We start from the raw sequence: 21,061 nt of genomic DNA, 5'->3' as shown, positions 1-21,061 counted from the left end.
GTGACAAATTGCATACGTTCTCTGAGCCTCAGTTTCCTTATCTGCAACTTGTTACAGCTGATTTTCCCTAAAACTAACCGATTTTCTTCCTTACATAAATAACACTTATTCGTTATAGAAAATTTAGAAGGACAGATCATTTCTATTCTCACCACCCCCCTCAAAAAAATTAAGCAGAAGAAGGGAAAATAGAAATTGCCTATAGTCTCATTACCCAAAGATAACCACTGTTAAATACTCTGTTCATTATGTTACTTTGAGGGTCAGAAAAGTATAAGGAAATACTGTAAGTTGGAAAGCTCTATGTAATATGTATCTTTAGTGAGTGAGAAATCTTAAAATTTAAACCTACTCATAGCCAAGAAGCCTTTTATTATTTCATCTCATTTTTTAATTCTTTTATTTCACTTTGTTTACTTTTCTCTGATTACTAAAACAACTATGCTGTTTTTGCTTATCTTTATTTTTCAATTTTCTATAATGTACATGTATTACTGAGATAATGAAGTGCTTTTTCAAATAGCCATACATGTTCACTATAGAAATTATATAAAGAATAGAAAAGTATGAGAAACCAAAAGAAATCCATAATCCTGTTACTCTGAACTCTTGTCCTAGTTCCTTCTAGTCATTTTTCTATGCATTTCATTTTACACAGATGAAATCCTAATATGTATCATATCTTGGGAATTTAAAAAGAAACCTTTACCAAGGAGTTCAGTAAAAGCTTGTTGAACTGAATTGTTAATGTTGATAAACTGAAAAAAGTTGTTTTGATTTTATTTCTCTATTAATAAGTTTCCTTTGGAAAATGTATTTAGCAGCTTGCATTTCTTTGTTCAAATTACCTGATCGCATCCTTCATCTGTTTATCCATCTATTTATCTTGTCATGTTTTGAAAAAATTTTTTCAATCACACAAGCCATATTTATTAGCACAATGGCCTAATCTATAATAATAAAAGTGTAATGTGCTAATTAGACTGGACAGCCAAACGACCTTCCGGACGTAATTCCGGACATCCTTTTGGACAAAGCCACGGTGGCGGGCACCAAGGTAGAGGTGGTTAGGGGTGATCAGGCAGGCAGGTGAGCAGTTTGGGGGCGATCAGGCAGGCAGGCGAATGGTTAGGAGCCAGAGGTCCTGAATTGCGAGAGGGATGTCCAACTGCCAGTTTAGGCCCGATTCTGCAGGGATCAGGCCTAAACCGCAGTCGGACACCCCCCGAGGGGTCCTAGATTGCTAGAGGGTGCAGGCCGGGCTGAGGGGACACCCCTCCTCCCCCGTGCACAAATTTTGTGTACCAGGCCTCTAGTTGTAGATAAACATCTAGATTAACACACTGATCACTACTGATGCTTGGGGACCTGGAGACAGCAGAGTGGGGACTGCTGGTCTATTTGCATAAATTGCTCTGATGCTCACTGGATTCTGGAATTATCTCTCCAAAATGAGGCCTTTGGTATACGGGCAGTGTGGTGCAAAGCAGTACTGTCTAAGAGAAATATAATGTGAGCCATTGTCTAATTAAAAATTTTCTAGCAGCCACATTTTTAAAAAGTTAAAAGAAACAGGTGAAATTAATTTTAAAACATGTTTTAGTTACCCATTTAAAAACATTTTTAAAACCCATTATATCTAAAACTTTATCACTTCGATAGGTAATCAACATAAAAAACTATTAATGAGCCCTAGCCATTTTGGCTCAGTGGATAGAGCATCAGCCTGTGGACCGAAGGGTTCCAGGTTCGATTCCAGTCAAGGGCACATGTCTGGGTTGCAGGCTTGATCCCCAGTGGGGGGTGTGCAGGAGGCAGCTGATCAATGATTCTTTCTCATCGTTGATGTTTCTATCTCTCTCTCCCTTCCTCTCTGAAATCAATAAAAATAATATTTTAAAAAATTACTTAAAAAAACTATTAATGAGATATTTACATTTTTGTACTAAGTGTTTACATATTGGCGTGTATTTGACACTTCCTACACATCTCGATTGAGACCAGCCACACGTCAGGTGGTTGGTGGCCACGTGTGGCTTGTGGCTCCTGTTTGGATAGCATAGGTCTAGAAGAAGTGAGCATCTGTGTCCAAGAGAGAGTGTATGGACATCACCTTGAAGCTACGCTCTTGTTCTGCGTTGCATTGCAAGAAAACTACAGGAGGGGAGCTTCTAAGGTCTCAGGTACGCTTTGCTTCCTCATTGAGGCTTTAGGATTTGGGATTGTGGTTCTCCATCACATAGAAAATTTAGAAGGACAGATAATTTCTACTCCCCCCGTCAAAGAAAAAGCAAAAGAAGGAAAATAGAGTACCAAGGGCAGTGTGTCTTGCCTTTCTCCTAATACCCATTTACAATGTGCAATAAAACAGCAGAGGCTAATGGTTATTAAATCCTTTCCTAAAGATAGACACTGTATGGCCCTAGTCGGTTTGTCTCAGTGGATAGAGCATCGGCCCGCGAACTGAAGGGTCCTGGGTTTGATTTCGGTCAAGGGAGTGTACCTCAGTTGCAGACTCGAGCTCCTGTCCTGGTTGGGGTGTGTGGGGGAGGCAACCAATTGATGTGTCTCTCTCACATTGATATTTCTCTCTGTGTGTCTCTTCCCCCTCCCTTCCACTCTTTCTAAAAAAAAAAAAAAAAGGACACTGTATGCAATGCTGTATGTGCATTATCTCACTGCTTACAGCAACTCTACTCTATAGTTACATGGCTAGAAAGAAGCAGAACCAGAGGAAAAAAAAAAGAGACCCCATATTAAGGAACAGTGCTGTCCTATGCCAACATGGGAGAAAGCCTGGTATGGTGAAGTGTGGTGGGTTCAAGACCCCCAGTTCAAAGCCCAGGTTTTTGCTTTTAAAAACAAAACAAAACATTTTTATTGATTTCAGAGAGAGGAAGAGAGAGGGAACGAGAGAGAAAAACATCAATGATGAGAAGGAATCATCCATTGGCTGCCTCTTGCATGCCCCCTACTGGGGATCAAGCCCACAACCCGGGCATGTGCCCTGCCTGGGAATTGAACTGTGACCTCCCGGTTCATGGGTCGATGCTCAACCACTGAGCCACACTGGCTGGGCCATGTTTTTGCTTTGTCAAGACTGTGATATCTCTGGTTTGTGAATGTTCTGAGCCTTAGTTTGCATACTTTAAAAATAGGGCAATAATATATGACATGAGAGCAGTGAATGCCCAAGCTTGTGAGAATTAAATGACGCAATGGATTTAAAGTGTTATGCATGGAACATTTACACACAGGTATAATGTAAGTACATAATTTTAAATAAGCTTGTGTATGACGGCTTGTTAAGTGCAGAGAGGAGCAAATGGACTGTTGACTAGATGTCACAATGACCTTGTTTCCCTAATCTAAATGACGTCATCACCCTAGTTTTGAGCTGCATTTTGTGACCCCCAAATACAATCGAAGGAGGGCAGTGGCAGGAGCTATATTATTATATTGGCAACTCCGTGGTCTGAGATTCTGCCTATATTATGCAGAACAGACATAAATGCCAGCAGTCTCTTCCTTAACAATGCGATGTTGTGGGGATAGCCATCCTTTGAAAGCACATCAGGCATATGTGGTCTCCTGACTGCTCTTGGGCTTGGGTCAAATCCATCGACAACATTAATGGGTATCAACTTAGTAAAAGTCATAACTTTTTACCCTCAAAAAAGCCATGCTAAAAATTAGGGAGAAAAGAAATACGTGTTTGAAAAATTAAGTGTTACATTTAAATAAAAATTCAAGAGAACAAAAAATTCAAATGACCTAAGACCAGTGGCAGTAGATTGTCAGGAGTGTGATTCAGGCACGGTTGTAAGCTCGGAGGAGAGACGTGGGCGCACAGTATGGGGTTGGGCTGTGCGCAGCTTGGCCCACATTCACAGTGGAGGACCAGCCTACAGGGCTTCCCGGTATGACCCCTATTCTGTCTCTTACACGTGCTCTCTAAAAGCTGACCCCTATTCTGTCTCTTACATGTGCTCTCTAAAAGCTGTGATTCTTGTTTTCAACCCATCACGGTGGACTTGGGGAGAAGAGGCTTCAGCCCTGCTCAGACCTCTTCAAACAACCGGATAGTTCATGGCAGATGGAAAAAGGTCACTTGCTGCGGTGTTCCAAGGCTCATTGATCCCTTGAGAAAGGGAACCGAACAGGTTGATGGCACCTGCCTCAGTTTTTTGTAATTTTTATTTTTCAATTGATGAGAGAGAGAGAGAGAGAGAGAGAGAGAGAGAAAGAGAGAGAAATTGGTTGCCTCCCCCACATGCCCCCATCCGGACTCAAACCCACAACCTGGGTATCGAACGTGTCACCTTTTGGTGTAAGGAATAACCACTCTAATGAACTGAGCACACCTGCCAGGGCTACCTGCCCCCGTTTTTATAAGGATTCTGCAAGGTGATGAAATGTGGTGCCCGGCAGGTAGCATAGACCCTCAGGTTAGTTGAATGTTGTCTGGAGAGAAGACTTGAACCGGTGAAAGATGCTGGCATTGATTGTAAGAGAACCACTCAGGCCGGTTTCTAGCCTCCATGTTTCCCCGGGAGGATGTTGGAGCCTCAGGTGTCAGGGTGTGAATTGTGGACACGGTGGTGGCTCAGACTGGGCCACAGGAACCCAGGAGCAGAGCACACAGGGGCTGCCTGCCCCCTCGGCTTTCACCAATACAGGGTGAGCTGCATAGACCCTGGAGTCAAAAAGCCAGGGCTTGGAGCTCCTTTATGTTCCTGATACCTCTGTGGCAGAGTTACCATCCCGTGCTGTGCTCTTGTCATCTAAACAGAGAGACTGCGGTCGGTCAACATGAGACGGTGCATGTACCAGTAGCGTGCAGACCCCAGTGGTTGGACTGCAGTAAGTGCCCGGTAAATGTTAACCGTAACAGAGACATTTTATTGGGCTTCTCATGAATGCCACACTCAGCGCCAGGCTCCGAACTGGGGCTGTGGGATACAAGTGATGATTATAGTAATGGTGATTACTAGCCAACATTTGTCCAAGGTTTACTTTGTGCATACTACCTTCTTAACTCCTGTAACAGTGAGCTGAATGGCATCTGGTCCCAGGAAACGGAGACACGTGATGCCGAATAAGCTAGCTCTCTGACTTCACAATCTAACGGGAAATAGGCTTACAAAGTGGACAATGGTAGCATGGAGTTCTGTTCGCAGGTAGTTTCTCAGTAAATGATGGTTCCGTCCCCCCTCTTCCCCTTTTCTCTGTGTCCCCATTACTATAAAATATGTATCCCCCTGGTGGCTGATCAGTAGCATTCCCTTTGGAAGCTGGGGATAGGTGCTTTCATAGCACGCGGACGATCTCGTGTGAAATTTTCCTATTCTTTCCCAACACGCTTTCCCCCACATTTAGTCCAAGCCCAAAGCTGGCTGAGTAGTGGGACCAAAGAGTAGGGGTTTGCTCTCCTGCCTGCACTTCGTCCGTTATAACGTGGAGTTTAGTGAATGTGTAACCGAGTTATCTGTGAGGCCAGTGTTCTCTGTTTAACAGAAGACTCCCCACTTTGGAAACGCCTATTCTTTCCTGTCCCTTGAGCTTGGCAAAGCTGCATGGGTCAGAGGGAAGCCCTGGTGCTCCGAAAGCCAGGACTGTCGGCTCGCCTGGGTCCCTCAGCTCCAAGGAGACTGACACGTGTGTCCCTTGCATTGGACGCAGCGTGAAGTGGGTGCTTAGGAGGTGGGAATGGGCGTCTGCCTTTGAGTCGAGGCAGTGTGACGCGTGGTTATTTTGTCTTTTGCCAAGGTAACCTCTTTCCATGAGACATGATCGGCAGGATTTAGCCGGCCTTCAGGAATGCACTCATTCAGGAACAGATCTGTGGTTTTTGTGGGTTCACCCCAGACAGGAGTACCTGGAACCTGGGTGAAAGCTGGGCATTGTGAATGGCCCTCGGGGGCATTTCCCTCTTGGGATGGAGTTGGACTTCATACGCACAGACCTCCTCCCGCACACGGGCTGACACATATTACACATTTCCATCAAGATGCACACACGTTTCACTTCTAAAGAGATGACCAGATCATTGTGTGATAGGGGAGGGGAGGGAGGGGAGGGAGGGCTTACATCTCCCACGGGCAGCATTCCTTTCTGAAATCTGAGGGTGGCTGGAAGGTGAAACTCACTTAAGGACTAAAGAATCACATCAGCTCCATGGTTCACCTTGCCTTGGGGAACCAGGATCCCAGCTATTTTCACAGGAAATGGAGGGGCTCCTGGATTGAAGGCGTGAGGAATCTGGTTGGGAAATACCTCCCGAGCTCAGGTGGAGCCGCTGATGTTAGTTCCCTACCCAGGCAAGGCCTGTGGTCAGTATTCCGTTAGGATCTGCCAGGTTTATTCTGTGTCCATCTTTATGAATAGCTGGGTGTCCGTGTAGGGAGGGCTCAGGAGACCCTTGTCAAATTGTCTTCCAGAGTTTGACATTTAGCTGCCAGGAGTCAGCACTCAGAGGAATCCTGGCTACAAGAAATGCTTGTAAAATGTGAGATTTGGAGGCTGGCAGGGTCCAAAAACATTTCAGCAAGTATACTTGAAAATATAAGGCCTGCATATAAGCATAACCAATGGACGCAAAACACTGGGGGGTGAGGGCATGTATGGGAGTGGGGTGGGGGTGGGGCAATGGTAAGATATGTACACATATAATACCTTAATAAAAAAAATAAAAATAAATAAAGAAAATATAAGGCCAGACCACCTCCTGGGAAAATTGGGGGTAGTCCTGAGCTTTGGCTATGGATGGCCACAAGTAACAGGAGGTGACACAGGCTGACTGTTATGGATTAGAAGTAGCTGGATCTCCAGAGGACCCAGCCCTTTGAGACAGAATGTTGATGATTTGGGGGTTGCTGATAATTCTTAGAGCCCCGGTTCCCAGATTGAGACCTGAAGGTTGAGGGGGTCAGCAAGGAATCTCGTTTCCCCAAGTCCCTGCGGAAGAGAGGCAGCTGTGGTTGGGGAGCGGGACATTGAGGCTGTCTTTGCTGTGTTTATACCGGGAAAGGTTGTTGTTAGGAGGCCTTGGCTTAGGCTGAAAGCAAAGCCGATGGTTTTTATGAAACAGGTTAACAGGAGTGAGGAGGGGGGATTGTTAGGGAGTAGAGACAGGAAGTGGAAATTCATGATTTAAATGTAGAGCTAGACCCGGAATTCGAAAGATCAAGGGGACACCTCTATGTGTTCTTTTCAACATGGCTAAAATTAGACTTGATTTCCAGACCTCCTCACCCCGGCAAATCAAAACACAAAAAAAGTAGTTCCTTCCCCAGGACTTCCCCCATTTCATTAAATGGTACCCCATTTGTGTGGAGCCCAAAATCTAGGAGTAATTTCTTTTCTCACTTACTTTCCCCATCCATGATAGATATAAAATCCATCCATTATTTCTCTTCTGCTACGACCCTGTGAGCCTTCGTCAGTTCCCACCTTGACCTCACCTAGGCCCCCTCCGCGGTCGCCTTTTGTCCATTCCTGCCACCGATGTACCATCTGTACCAAAGTCAGGGTAAAGGCGGCTTTTCCACTGGCCTCTGTTTACACCCTAGGGAACGGCTGGCCTTGGCTTGAGAAGGCCCTTGTCCATCCCTCTGGTCTTAGCTTTTACTGCTTTTGCTGGTCGTGCTTGCATCCGATCGCATTCTTCTACTCGATCTTGCCCACTCTCAGCCCTACCCCGAGCCCCGAGCACTAGCAATTTCCTACCTGGAATACCCCTTCCCCACTTCTCCCTCCCACAACCACTAGTCTGATATTCAGACTTCAACTCAGGCATCAGCTTCTCGCAGACTCCTCCCCTGACCTCTCAGTGTGAACTAGCCACTCAGTCATCCACTGTCCCACCACTCTGCTTGGTTTTTGGAGAGGACTCATTCCTCTTGAGTACCCGGCCTTGTTTGTTTATTGTTTGGTGGCTCGCCTGTCCCTCTCCCTGAGACTGTGAGCTTCGTGAGGAGGGCCTTATCTGTCCCGTTCACTGTACCCCCAGTGACCAGAGCAGTGCTGACTCGGAGGGAGGCAGTAAATCTGTGGCATGGAGGACTGAACCTGCTGTACTCAGCCAAGCACTGGGAAGTTCATTGATGACCTCTGGTCGTGGAAGCATCGATGTGCGTATACTGTTGGGCCTTCCTTCCTCCTGCACCACTTCCCCGGGTCTGATTGCTGGTCTTCTGTTCCCTTGCAGCCGCCCATGCCAGCTTCCTTTCCCGTCAACAGTGCAGCAGCACAGCCCCATGTCCTCCCAGAACTCCTCGGTCAGCGGGCCTCTGCACTCCACCTCCTTGCCGCTGCCACTCCCGGTGACCCTGGCCGCCCCGCAGCCCCCGCCTGCCGCCTCCCCCAGCCAGCAGCTCGGTCCTGACGCCTTTGCGATTGTGGAGCGAGCCCAGCAGATGGTGGAGATACTAACAGAGGAGAACCGCGTGCTTCACCAGGAACTTCAGGGTTACTATGACAACGCTGACAAGCTCCACAAGGTATGTGACTTCCCAAGGGAAGGGGAGGGAGAAGGTTCTTTAAAAGGGACATAATTCTTTATATATATATATATACATACATACACATACACACACACACACACACACACTGAGTGGTCAGATTATTATGAACTCTGAACGCATAATAATCTGGCCACTCAGTGTAGAATGACCACAGAGTTGGGATTTTAAAATAAGGTTTTTCCATGTATAAGAACTGCATTGTGGGTAGTTAGAAAGAAGCAGAGGACTTACTAGCCAGAGGCTGGGGGCCACTATCTCCTGGTCCCTTGACATATCAAGATTTGCAAGCTTTTCCTTATACATAAGTACACTGAGTGGCCAGATTATTATGTATTCAGAGATCATAATAATCTGGCCACTCAGTGTGCATATATATATATATATATATATATATATATATATAGAGAGAGAGAGAGAGAGAGAGAGAGAAACATCAATGATGAGAGAGAATTATTAATAGGCTGCCTCCTGCCCTCACTGGGGATTGAGCCCGAAACCTGGCATGTGCCCTGATCAGGAATCGAACCATGACCTCCTGGTTCATAGGTCGACGCTCAACCACTGAGGCACACTGGCTGGGCAGGACAGAATTCTTTACCTGCTCGTGGGGGGTTGATTCGTTGACCCCTTGCCAGCAGTTAACGAGATCCCTTTTTATGCCGGGTACTGTGTAAGGCTCGAAGGAGACAAAACATAAATATGACGTGGTGCCTGCCTACAGCTTGCAGTCCAAAAGGGGAGAGTTACCTAAGCTCATACCTGCAGTGGCACTTCAGGGCCCCAGTGGGGACAGCGGAGGTGGCCCTGGACCGGAGACTCAGAGGCTAAGGAGTATTTCCCCAGGTGGACCGTGTGGAAGAGGGAATGCCCAGCGTTGCACAGGGAATGAGTGGAGAGCAACAGGTTTCCGTTAAACCTGGGTCTCTCAGGAGCCGTCTGATCACCATGCTAGTTTCCTTAGCTGTCTCTGCGAAAGCAGCTAGCCCATTCTCAGTGCTGCCTCAACGCTGAGGGTCGAGGTCGAGTTACTGTGTCCTCTCTCTGTGCTTGTGACTTGTCAGGTGGGAAGATGCTGTGTAATTCCAGCCTGTGTCGTATCGTGGGCATATGAGAGGGTATGGCAGCCTTCAGCCTTGGGGCTTGAAGCTGAGAGCCTGAGTCGATAGGAAAACATCCAGCAAGGTCAGCACTCGAAATGCTGCAGGTAGAACAGAAGGCGTGAGGGGGGCAAAGGTAATGGGTGTTTTAAGGCAGCAGAGCCACAGGGCACTGGAGTTTCCCCTCTGCAGGCAAGGAGGCGTGCGTGGCGGAAGGCATCTTATACGAGTCTAAGTCCCTGGCTCCGCCCTGGACCATCAGGGGCCTTTGTAAAGAGAGAGGGAGGGATGTAAACCTTCCCGACCACAGGATCACGGTGACTGGGTTGTGTGTGACAGGCAGTGCTCCTGGCTGGCCATTTGGGGGTCACTGGTTAGCACTGATCCCTCAGGGGAAGCCTGCCCGCGTTGCTGGACAGGGTGTCAGCCCAGTCAGCTCCTCTGAGCTTTTGAGGCTGGTGTAGACAGCTGGGAGCAGTGGGTTTGGTGATAAATAGGTGAATCTGCCCCAGCGCGTCTGTGCGGAGCTTCCACTGAAATGGTCTGGAGTCGAGACCAGGCTTGGCTCAGAGAGCTCTGGCTGCCTTTATTGGAGGGAAAATGAGAGCCAGAAACACACGGGCTGCCGAGAGTGCCGCCTCGCCCCGGGCACACCCGCAGGAGGCGGGAAACAGCCTGCGTCTCCGGCCTTGGCTGTGGTCGCTGCTCAGGCCCCAGCTTGCCTCTGACACCTCCCAGGGCACCGTCTAACACTGGAAAGCACCAGCTCAGCACTTCTGCGAAATAAGCGGTTCTTTCTTCTCCCTAATGGAGCTCTGTGGCACACGCGTCCAGACGCTACGCAGACCCACCTGAGGGCAGAGTTTGGTTCTGACACTTTTCACATGGGTGTTTTTACTCTGGAGGGAGCAGAGATTGGGAGGTTTTGATATTCTCCAGTGACTTGTTTATTAATATATACTTTACTAGAGGCCCAGTGCATGATTAAATCATGCACGTTTAGGGTCCCCTACACGCTTTCGCTTTCGATTGCGGGGGAGCTGGGTGCCTGTCCGCTGGTGCACCAGGCCTTTCAGAAGCCTCCTGCGCGGCGGAGGCTTCTGAAAGGCCTGGTGCACCAGTGGACAGGCACCCAGCTCCCCCGCTTTTGATGGTCCGCGGTGGGACGTGAGCTTGCTGCCCCAGAGGCCCCTTCTGTGCCGCAGCATAGCCATGGCACAGACGCTGAGCTCAGCGTCCCGCCGGCCCAATCAGCCACCCTGGCCATCCCGAGTCCCGCCCCCCCGCGCCTCCTGGCCAATTGTGAGCATAGTGAAGGTACGGTCAATTTGCATATTTGTCTATTATTAGGTAGGATTGACTTGTAACATGCATTTCTTTCTTGATTTTGATGCACATTTCTATTTTTTTTAATTTAATTTTTAGAGAGAGAGAGGAAGGGGTGGGTGGGGGGAGAGAAAGAAAGAAACAGAGAAACATCAGTTTTGTTGTTGCATTCATTTGGTTGATCCTTATATGTGCCCTCACTGAGGATCGTAGCCACAACCTTAGTGTATCTGGACAACGCTCTAACCAATTGAGCTACCTGGCTAGGGCTCACATTTCTATTTTGAAAAACAAAATTCATCTCCCAGTGACTCAGTTCCCTGCACAGGGGATGATTCTTAAACTTTGTGACCAAAAGGATTTCGATGACTTCTGAAAAAGAAAAATAAAAGCTGTTTGCCTTCTGGAACCCAAAACTCCTCCAGTCCCTTGACGACCATCAGTAGTTCTATAGATATTACCTTTCATTGATCTACCACACATCAAACTGGAAAGGCTCATATGTCAATTTAAAAGCTCAGATTTTGACAAATACTTGCCGTGCCCATCACTAGTTCTGTAGCCGTTCTCATCGGCTTAGGACCACGAGCCGGAGGAGCCGGGTGAGCTCTGTGACAGCATTCCCCGGCTGCGTGCCCAGCTCGTCCTGCCCCAGGCCTCCCTCTGCTCCGCCTCACTGTTCAGTTGTCTCTCGGCCGCTGCTTAGGCCTCAGGTCTGGGAAAGGGACTGTCAGGTGGACGAGGTGACGACTTGGCTTCTCAGTGATGGGGACTGTCACTTTGGGGTGGAGCCACTGTGCTGATTGTAGGATGTGCTGCCCTGTGCCAGCAATAACATCCGGGCTGGATCCTCGCGCACTGGGCGTGCTCAGAGAGATTCAGTGGGAGGGCAGAACCGAAAACAGAAGAATGTTTGATTGCAGGCTTAGCCTGTGCACGCTGTGCCGGGAACATGGCAGGAGAGAATGACCAAGCTCAGAGACGCCAGCGCACAGCCCAGACGGGGAGGCCCCTTCCAGAGGCATGCGGTGGCGATTTTCCCTGTTAGTGTTGGAATGAGGGTTGAGGACCCTCAGGAAGGGAGGTTGTTTTTCAGTGTTTCCTTTTACTCACTCATTTGCCTCGCTTTCCTCCCAGTTTCCCTGAAACAGAATCAGTGGACAGCACTTCCAGCAGGACCACACTGTGTTTTGTCGAGTGGGTTGGCCTCAGAAGCCATCAGGGCGACGGACATTTGGAGGGAGAGGGCTGGACGGCACGCGAGGCATCGCCGGCTACCCCAGGCCTGCTGCTGGGAAGCCCCCCTCCTGTCAGCTCAGCAGTGGTGGCTCTGACCCGGCAGTCTGGGACTCAGCATTCCACACCTTGTGTGCCCAAGGTCGTCCTCGTCCCAGGCCTCCCCTTGGCTCGGCCTCACTGCCCAGTTGTCTGACCGGGCAATCCGGGACTTGGACAGTAGACCTGCCCTGGGCCCTGTGGGTCCCTGAGCTGTGCATAGGAAGGTGCTCAGGGGAAAAGCCAGTACCCAGAGCTTGGCGTGGCTGGGATTTCCTCGGGGCCCTTGTCTGCCTATTGGCTTCATGGCGCCAGGGCTTTCCAGTCTGCTCGTGGCTCTGTTTCTGGGAGAATGAGTGCTTCTCTGTGAGTTCAAGGGCCCTGAACGACCTGGCCTAAGAGCTTGCCGACATCTGGGCTGGAAGGGAGGATGGAGCTGTGCAGGCAAACCCAGTATTCTCTTCGTAAGATCACACTCAGGCTCTGACCTGGCCCAGTTGGTGTTTATATCAAAGCCAGTCTGTCCAGCCTTGTCTTCGCCTTTAACAAACGTCAGGGAGGGCTTAAGATGCTCTGAACATGAGGGATTGGAAGAAGCGGGTGTGGATCTTGTTCTGAAGGAGTGTGCAGTTAGAACTCAGAGAGCTTTGGACTTGGAATTCTGAGAATGGTTCTAGTCCAGTTTCCCACCCCTTTGGAATCCTTGCGTCATGTCCTGAAAGGAGGTCCTTTATTTGTTTTTTTACTTGAATGCTTCCAGGGATGAGAAGCTCACTACTGAGCATAGTACGCTTCTGGAAAATGTTAGGAAATTCTTATGTTGAATCAAAATCTGCATCTTTTTAACTTCCCTACATATAGTCATCGTTCTGTCCTCTCTGACCACAATAAAGGAGACTAATCTGTCTCCATTGTGACAGCTGACAAGTCTCACAGGAACTATCTTATTCTGAACTAAGACTCTTGCCCTTTCTCTCCTGGTAGCTACAAGCACATAACCAAATCCCAATCCTTGATTGTTTCGTATTTGAGATTATAAACTAGGCTGTCAGAGGGATCCTGCAGTTGCCTTTCGTAGTGTGCAGAGAGAAGTTCTTTTTTTTTTTTTTTTTTTTTTTACAGAGAGGAAGGGAGAGGGATAGAGAGCTAGAAACATCGATGAGAGAGAATCATCGACCACCTGCCTCCTGCACACCCCCTATCAGGGATTTGCCCGCAGCCAATGTACATGCCCTTGACCGGAATCGAACCTGGGACCTTTCAGTCCACAGACCGACGCTCTATCCATTGAGCCAAACCGGTTTCGGCAGAAGTTCTTTTAATGAAAGGAAAGAATCCAGGATCAGGTATCCTTTCTCCGTGCCCAAGACTGTTTCCGAGGAGGTATAAACTTAAAGCTTAAATTTATTTTTTTTCACTGGCAGGGCACAGTGCTAGGCCCATAGGCTGTTTCTGCCCTGAAGGACTTGACAATCAAACCAGTCACAAAAGGCATGTGCACATTTGAGCTCAGTCGGGTGGATACAGCGGGTGAACGGGTGAACGTACAGTGGGAGTGCAGCCGAGGAGGGCTTCCAGCTGTCCTGGGCTTGAAGCATTGGCACCCTGTTCAGTGGGTGGTGGACACATCAGGTTGTGTGGTCCGCTCGGCTTGCATAGCGACTAGGTGATGCCCTTTGGTCGTGACAGTCACTGTCCCTGCCCATCTGTCCAAAAATAAAAGCCGCCTTTTATAGATGACATTAGCATAGCAGTGGTGGTATTTTGGAGCCATCTCTTTTGAAAACAAAATAGATTAAAAGGAAAGAACATGATTTGTGATAGAGCGACGAACAGGATTGAGGACATGCTGTTCCGTCTGCTGCCGAATTACTGACAGTCATAATCTCTTTAGAAGAAGCAGGCCTTATGGAAATGAGAGGCCGTGGAAGTATCAACTCTGGTATTAGGAGGCCTTGGAGAAAATAACCCAGTACCGACAGGAGCCCTAGTGTTCTCGACTCCGCCCTGGTCAGCTGCCACTAAAGAAACCCTGCAGCTCCCCAGCCTTTCCCCGTCCTCTCCTCGGATGTATCTTGGCTCTATTGTAGCTTCCCGGGGCACTAACCACGTTCTCTCTCCTTTAAGTTTTGGCTTCCCGGCTCATGGCATCACTGGCTTCAGTCTCTCCCACTGGCTCTTCTGCCGCCCCTACTCCTGCAGGGTTGATGCTCCCCGTGGGTGGCCCTCTCATCTGCTGTTGCTCTCCCTGAGTGGTCTGCACTGTATGATTTCATGTCTTCTGCACATGACACAGTTCCTTTCCTTACTTCCCCATCTGTACCTCCTCCTGCTAAGGGGAAATCCTCGCCAAGATGTTCTGCTGGCTCCCCAGACACGGTAACTCCAGCACTGGACTGGTTTTCTTTCTTTGCTAAACCTGCTGCTCTTACAATCAACCATTGATCTTGGTCAGTCTTATTGCTCCATCTTCTAAGCAGTGAATGTCTGTGCTGTCTTTGATGTCTTTCTCCCTTCCAGTTCAGACCGTCAATAAGACCTGTCGATTCTACTCCTCAGGGTCTTTGGAATCTGTCCTTGTAGTTACCCTAGTTCACACTTTGTCGTTGGTCATTGAGCTGTTTACATTAGCTTCTTCCTTGGACTTCTTTTCTCCTGCCTTGTCTCCCCACCCTCACTCTCCAACCCCATCCTTAGTTTATCTCTGTAAAACCTCAGGTAAGACCATGCTGCCCTTATGCTTATATGGGAGGGTGTCCTCCCATAATTCTCCCTGGCCCATAAAGTCCTTCCACTTGGCTCAGGTCCCATCACTTGCCCCTCGCGCTCATCAGAGACATGCACTTGCATGGCGTGGCCTTGGCTCAGGTCCCATCTTCTGCCTCGGATGCCAACGCCCTTTGGCCTTTTCTTTTCTGCTTGGCAAATCCCTATTCATCCCTCAAGACTCATTTTCAATGGCATCTTCTCTGAAATCTTATCTAAAGAAACTCCTCTCAGCCCTGCAAAATGACCTTGTCTCCCTGCTCCGTCATGGCATTACACCACCACACCCCTTATAACTTTGCTTTATTGAAGTGGTGTGTCTGGGTGCAGCCAGCTCTAGACATTGAGTTCCTAAGACCAGGTATCCTTGGCACCCAGACACACAGTGAGTGTACAGTAGACACCTGTTAGGACATGTTTTGTTTATAGGAACCTCAACAGGGACTTTTGATCAGGGCAAGTGGGGTGCCTGCCTCCTGGTGACATAGCTCTCCAGGGGAGACCAAAAACATGGTGCAAGTCCCTTGGTGCCCAATGAGGGGCGCTAGTGCTCTCAACCCTGCCTGCCTTGCCTCTGATTCCGACTTAGCAGTTCTTCAAGGTTCTGTATTTGCAGGCACTCTTTATCCTTTCTCCTGCATTTATTTAGGTCGCACAACACTAAAAAGGGGTTTATTGATAGCTACTTCAGAAACTCATTATAAGTTAGACTCCTGTTACCATAATTATAGCTACCAATTATAGATTTATATATGCCGCAGATTAAATGCTCTCCCAGTTACAGCTCTTGATTTAGTGAAATACATAAAAAGAACAACTTTTAAAAATGGTTTAATCCCATATTTTCAGCTCCTTCATACAAAGAGATTATCTGTGGTACATTTGTTTATAATTAGATTCAAGTCCATTAGTCCTTTATATAGATAGTTTCATAGAAAAAGGAGTAAAAATGCTAAGTAAAGCAGCATCTCCTCAAGTGGGTTTTATGTTCCTTTGGGGATGGGAACATAAAAGGAAGTTTTCTGGATGAGCACTGTATTTGGAGTCTGAAAATTTGGGTTCCAGTTGTGATCCTTTACTTGTTCTGCATTTAATGTTTTCCTTTATGTTAACTGGGAATAATAATCTATATATATATAAAATCCTAAGCAACCGGACGACCGGCCGGTAGCTATGATGCGCACTGACCACTAGGGAACAGACGCTTAAGCAGGAGCTGCCCCCTGGTGGTCAGTGCGCTCCACAGCAGGAGCTCTGCTCAGCTGACCGATGGGGGCCAGATGCCAGGCTCATGGCTGGCAAGCACAGCTGTGGTGGCTCAAGCCTCTCCCACCTCCTCTGCAGCACTACCTAGCAGCAGCGGTGGCGGCAGGCACAGCGGGCTTGGATGAGCAGGAGTGGCATGGTGCCGGCCCTGGCTCAGGCTCCTCTCTGGCCGCCTGCCGCTTCACGCACTGCTACATCCCTCGAGGGGTCCCAGATTGTTAGAGGGCGCAGGCCAGGCTGAGGGACCCCACCAGTGCACGAATCCATGCACCGGGCCTCTAGTAATAGTTGTAAATTGCTAATAGTTGTAAAATATAAGAGGCTTAAAGTTATGTTTAAACTCACCCTTTCTGGAATTGGTACAGAGAGATTTTTCCAAGGTGACATCAGATATTCCAACCAGACTTGTGAGTCTGCTATTTGCAGGAACCTAATGTAACCCTCAGAAGGCAGACAGGGGTGGGGGTGAAATCAATTACACCATTTGGTAGACATGAAACTTGAAATGCAGAAAAGGCCACATTGAAGATACAGCTTTCACACTTGGAATGTCAAAGAGTCAGTGTAGACTGGGCCAGTGTGGCTCAGTGGTTGAGCGTCGACCTATGAACCAGGAGGTCACGGTTCAATTCCTACTCAGGGCATATGCCCAGGTTGTGGGCTCGATCCCCAGTAGGGGGTGTGCAAGAGGCAGCTGATCAATGATTCTCTCTCATCATTGATGTTTCTCTCTCTGTCTCCCTTCCTCTCTCTTAAATCAATATAAACATTTTTTTTAAGAGTTGGTATAACTAAGGCATCGATGGGAATGTCAGAGTCCCACTTTCATGTCACTTCTTTCTTGTAGTTTGAAAAAGAGCTTCAGAGGATTTCGGAAGCCTATGAGAGTCTGGTCAAGTCCACCACCAAGCGAGAGTCACTGGACAAGGCGATGAGAAACAAACTGGAGGGCGAGATTCGAAGACTTCACGACTTCAACAGGGACCTCCGAGGCACGTCAGCTTCTGTTCGTGTTTTCTCTCTATCCCAAAGCGCTGTGTGACCAACAGCCTGACTTCAGGTCCCAACTGTGTGAGATAACCTTGGGAAATTCCAACCACCTGGGAAAGGGCTCTCAGAGAACAGAGTTGTTCCTTTCTGCCTTGTAGGGTGTAGGTTTCAGCACGGAGCCTGAGAAGTGACAGACTATATGCTAAGTGAGGGAGTAGGTGTGCAAGCTGCTGCTTGCTTGAAAAGTCCCGACTGTGACATGTGACTATGTGAGTGGCAACTTTGAAAAGACCAGTGTTAGATGCACAGCTCTTCCCACACATGCTGAGTCATTCGGTGGCATGCTGTAAAAGCCCATGCTGAACACTTGCTTGGTATAATATAGAAGACAGACTCAACATGTGTCCCTCTGGTGGAAAAATAAAGGCCAATAGGCTAATAGATGTGTAGCTATAATAATAAAAGTGTAATATGCTAATTAGACCGGATGATCTTCAGATGAAGCCAGGGCTGCGAGGGAAGCCCGGGTCCCGGGTCCCGGGTGCCAGCCAGCAGCCGGAGGGAAGCCTGGGTCCCAGGTGCCTGCCAGCGGCCGAAGGGAAGCTGGTGCTGGCAGCTGGGGGAAGGAAGGCCTACTCTTGCACGAATTTCATGCATCGGGCCTCTAGTATATGTATATACTTCCCAAAAACTAGGAGTCACCTGCTACAGGGTCTTGGCAACCTCCAACATACAGAATGACTCAATGCATAAAATTTAACTTCACTTTCAGTCAGCCAAGCCATTTTTCAGTTGCCTCGTATGTAGTCTCTAAATCAGTGATGGGCAACCTTTTGAGCTTGGTGTGTCAAACTTTGCCAAAAAACTGAGCATAACTCGGGTAGTGTGTCACTTTGAGGAAAAAACTAACTCCAAGACTCTAGTCGCAAATGTTTCATCCTCAGGAGCAGCAAATGTTTCATCCTCGGCATGCGGCCGCGTGTCATCAGAAATGGCTACGCGTGTCAGTGCTGACACACGTGTCATAGGTTTGCCATCACTGCTCTAAATCCAGCTTTTTCTATTATTACAAACCGTTTTATCTTGCATATTGTGTACATTAACGAAGACCTATTAAGCCGAATTATTTAATTGAATACATGAAAATTTGCCAAGTGGTTTGAGCAAATGTAGAACTGTGTAAATTCTTCATCCATTAGGTCATTTTGACTTTTTTTGGTATTCATTTAATTGTTGTTTTAATTTTGGGGGGTAGTTCCAAGATACAGGTAGCATTCACAGGGTAAAACAGAGAGTTCATGGTCAGTGTTAGACTAGGGCTGGGTCTGGGGCCAAGGAGTCAACCCTTTGCAAGGACTTCAAATCAGAGGTTTGCTCATAGGCAGCAAAGCGCTTTTTCTTGGAATCTGTCCTTAGCTGCCTCCTGCTGGTGCACATCCTGGCATTCCATTGCATAAAGGCACAGCGTGGCATCTGAAGACTTCTTTTGACATTTTGGAATGTATTGTTCCTCCCCAAAAGTTGTTCAGCTTGGGGCTCCTGCCTGAGCATCTTTTCATACCCAGCTCTTGGCTCCCATGTCATTTCTCAGTTGATGATGACTTAGATCCGTATGCATTTCTTCATAATCCTTTTCTCTCTGTGCACAGATCGACTGGAGACTGCCAACAGGCAGCTGTCCAGCAGGGAGTATGACGGCCATGAAGACAGAGCCGTGGAGGGCCTGTATGCTTCTCAGAGTGAGTCTCCATGTTTATCCATCCCAAAGTTGTTATTTTTAAAACTTAAGGGCCTGAACAAAGAATCATGTTAATTTTAAGTAGGTTTTGTGCTGTGTGCTTTTGGGGTTTTAATTTAGCACATAAGCTGTTGGGCCTCCTAGGCCTGCCAGAGATAACGCCAAAGTTATTAGGTATTATTTCAGTAACGTTTATTCTGACTTTCTGACCTGGGCCACTTGAAGGATCACATCATATATCTGCATATGTGACTCTCGTTGCCAAAAATCACTGAGCCTATGTCTGCCCAGAATGAAACAAACAGTGGCTTCCTGTGCCTCCAGATTATTGGGAGGATATTGTGTTAATTTCACCAAAGGCAAATGAGAGGATCAAATGGGTTTTGAGAAACCATGGGTCAGGGTTAGAATTTCTGCAAATTCATTGTACAGGTCAGAAATGTAAAAATACAACTTTCTTTTTTTAAGACTGTTTAGAAAACGGAATTCATTTCTCCAGCATAAATCTCAACAACATGGTGAGTTAAGTGTTTACGAACTAAAGACAGTTCAAGCAACAATGTCACTTATCTGACATTGACCATCCACGCGGGGGGGTGGTGGTGGAATTCTGATGCCGGTCCTTCAATACAGCCCTGCGTTTTCAAGGCGGGGAAATCATTGGTTAAATTTTCGAAGTGCAGTACTATTTGGTTGGGGTAAGCTCCTTTGTTTCCCCCACATTTACTCCTGATCGCACTCCAGGGATTAGTCTCAGCTTCATCTTTAAGTTTTGTTTTGGCGAATGGACACTAATGCTGTCCAGGGCTTTTGCATCAGAGCCTTTCTCGTCGTCTTGCAGCAGTTGACCTGCCCTGTGCTCTAGGTTCCCATAGAGAGCTCCATCAGCATCTTGAATTATTTACTTTCCCACAGAATGTATCTCTTCCTGAGGGTACAGCAGATTTACCGCCTCCTCTGAGCTTTCCTTTGAAAAACAAGTCACCTGTGGTACCTGCATGTAGCACCTGGCTGTCGGATGATCAGCTGCCTGAGTAGAGTCGGTGTCCTTGTGGTAGTTCTGTCAGCAATGTCGCTCTGCTGATCCTCTGCCTTCTTGTTGGGGGATATTATTCTCTCACTTAGTTCAGGCCAACATGGGAAATCCAGTTAGTTCCATCTGATGAGCATTGGTTCTAGCCTCTCAGCCCAGGCTGTGCTCATGGAATGATAGGGTTTGGTGTTGGGTGAGTTCAGAAGATAAAACATTAACGATCCAGGTGAAGAGGCTCTTCCAGCATTATGGCAATGATTTGTTCTGTGTGAGCATGCTCCATTGTGCTCCAAAGGCAGAAACAGAGTCCAGAGGCATTTTTCAACTGCTTACAGGTGTCTCATTGTTGACGTGTGATATAATTGAATCTAGGCAATGCATTTGAAGCAAGTTTGCTAACAGTGATATCTAACCAATGTTTTAATACCTGTCTCTACAGGACACTTTGTGCCATAATCACGCTTTATAATTGTTTGCATTAGCTTTTGCTCTCCTAGTGTGGCGAAGAGATGGACTTGGTACGTTATTTCAAATTTACAGATAGGTATTTTTCTTAGTGAGTTGTAAGAACTCTTTATATATTAAGGAAATTAGCATGTCTCCTGCCATCTGTGTTGCCGCTACTTCCCCCAGTTGTTTTTTTACCTTTGATGATAACATCCTCTAGTTTACAGATTTTTTAGTAACTATATTTATGCCTTCTAGATTTTATGTTATGCTCAGAAATGCTTCTTCCCACTCCAAGATTATAAAAAATATGCACCTATATATTTTCTCAAAGGTGTTTATGAATTTATTGTTTGCAAGACTTATATTTTAGAAGCTTGTTAGGAAGGAACAGTAGAAGAGACATTCATTAGGAACTAACCTGGAGGCAAAGAGACTAATAACAGGTATTTTAGTACCTGGGCAAGAGAGGTAGAGGTCTTAACTAAGACAGAAGTAGTAATGGAGAGTAGGGGAAGATAAGCAAGTGACAGTTCGGGACTGGATGACGAATTGAATAAGGCAGTAAAAGAGAGACAGGAGTGTGACAAGGACAACC

At 47.3% G+C, this 21,061-nt stretch overlaps 1 protein-coding gene across 1 annotated transcript in view; it reads left to right on the top strand.

Annotated features, from left to right (window-relative positions):
• Positions 1–21,061, top strand: part of AMOTL1 (angiomotin like 1) — a 145,726-nt gene that overhangs the window by 89,107 nt on the left and 35,558 nt on the right. The window contains exons 7-9 of the mRNA XM_008149181.3: positions 8,210–8,501; positions 17,103–17,247; positions 18,895–18,984. Of these exons, the coding sequence (XP_008147403.3) occupies positions 8,210–8,501; positions 17,103–17,247; positions 18,895–18,984 (527 nt within the window). The remainder of the gene's footprint in view (positions 1–8,209; positions 8,502–17,102; positions 17,248–18,894; positions 18,985–21,061) is intronic.

Source organism: Eptesicus fuscus, chromosome 13, assembly GCF_027574615.1.
Source record: "Eptesicus fuscus isolate TK198812 chromosome 13, DD_ASM_mEF_20220401, whole genome shotgun sequence".
Taxonomy (NCBI): Eukaryota; Metazoa; Chordata; class Mammalia; order Chiroptera; family Vespertilionidae; genus Eptesicus; species Eptesicus fuscus.
Note: the sequence above shows the minus strand (reverse complement) of the source record. Positions and strands in the feature narration are given on the sequence as shown.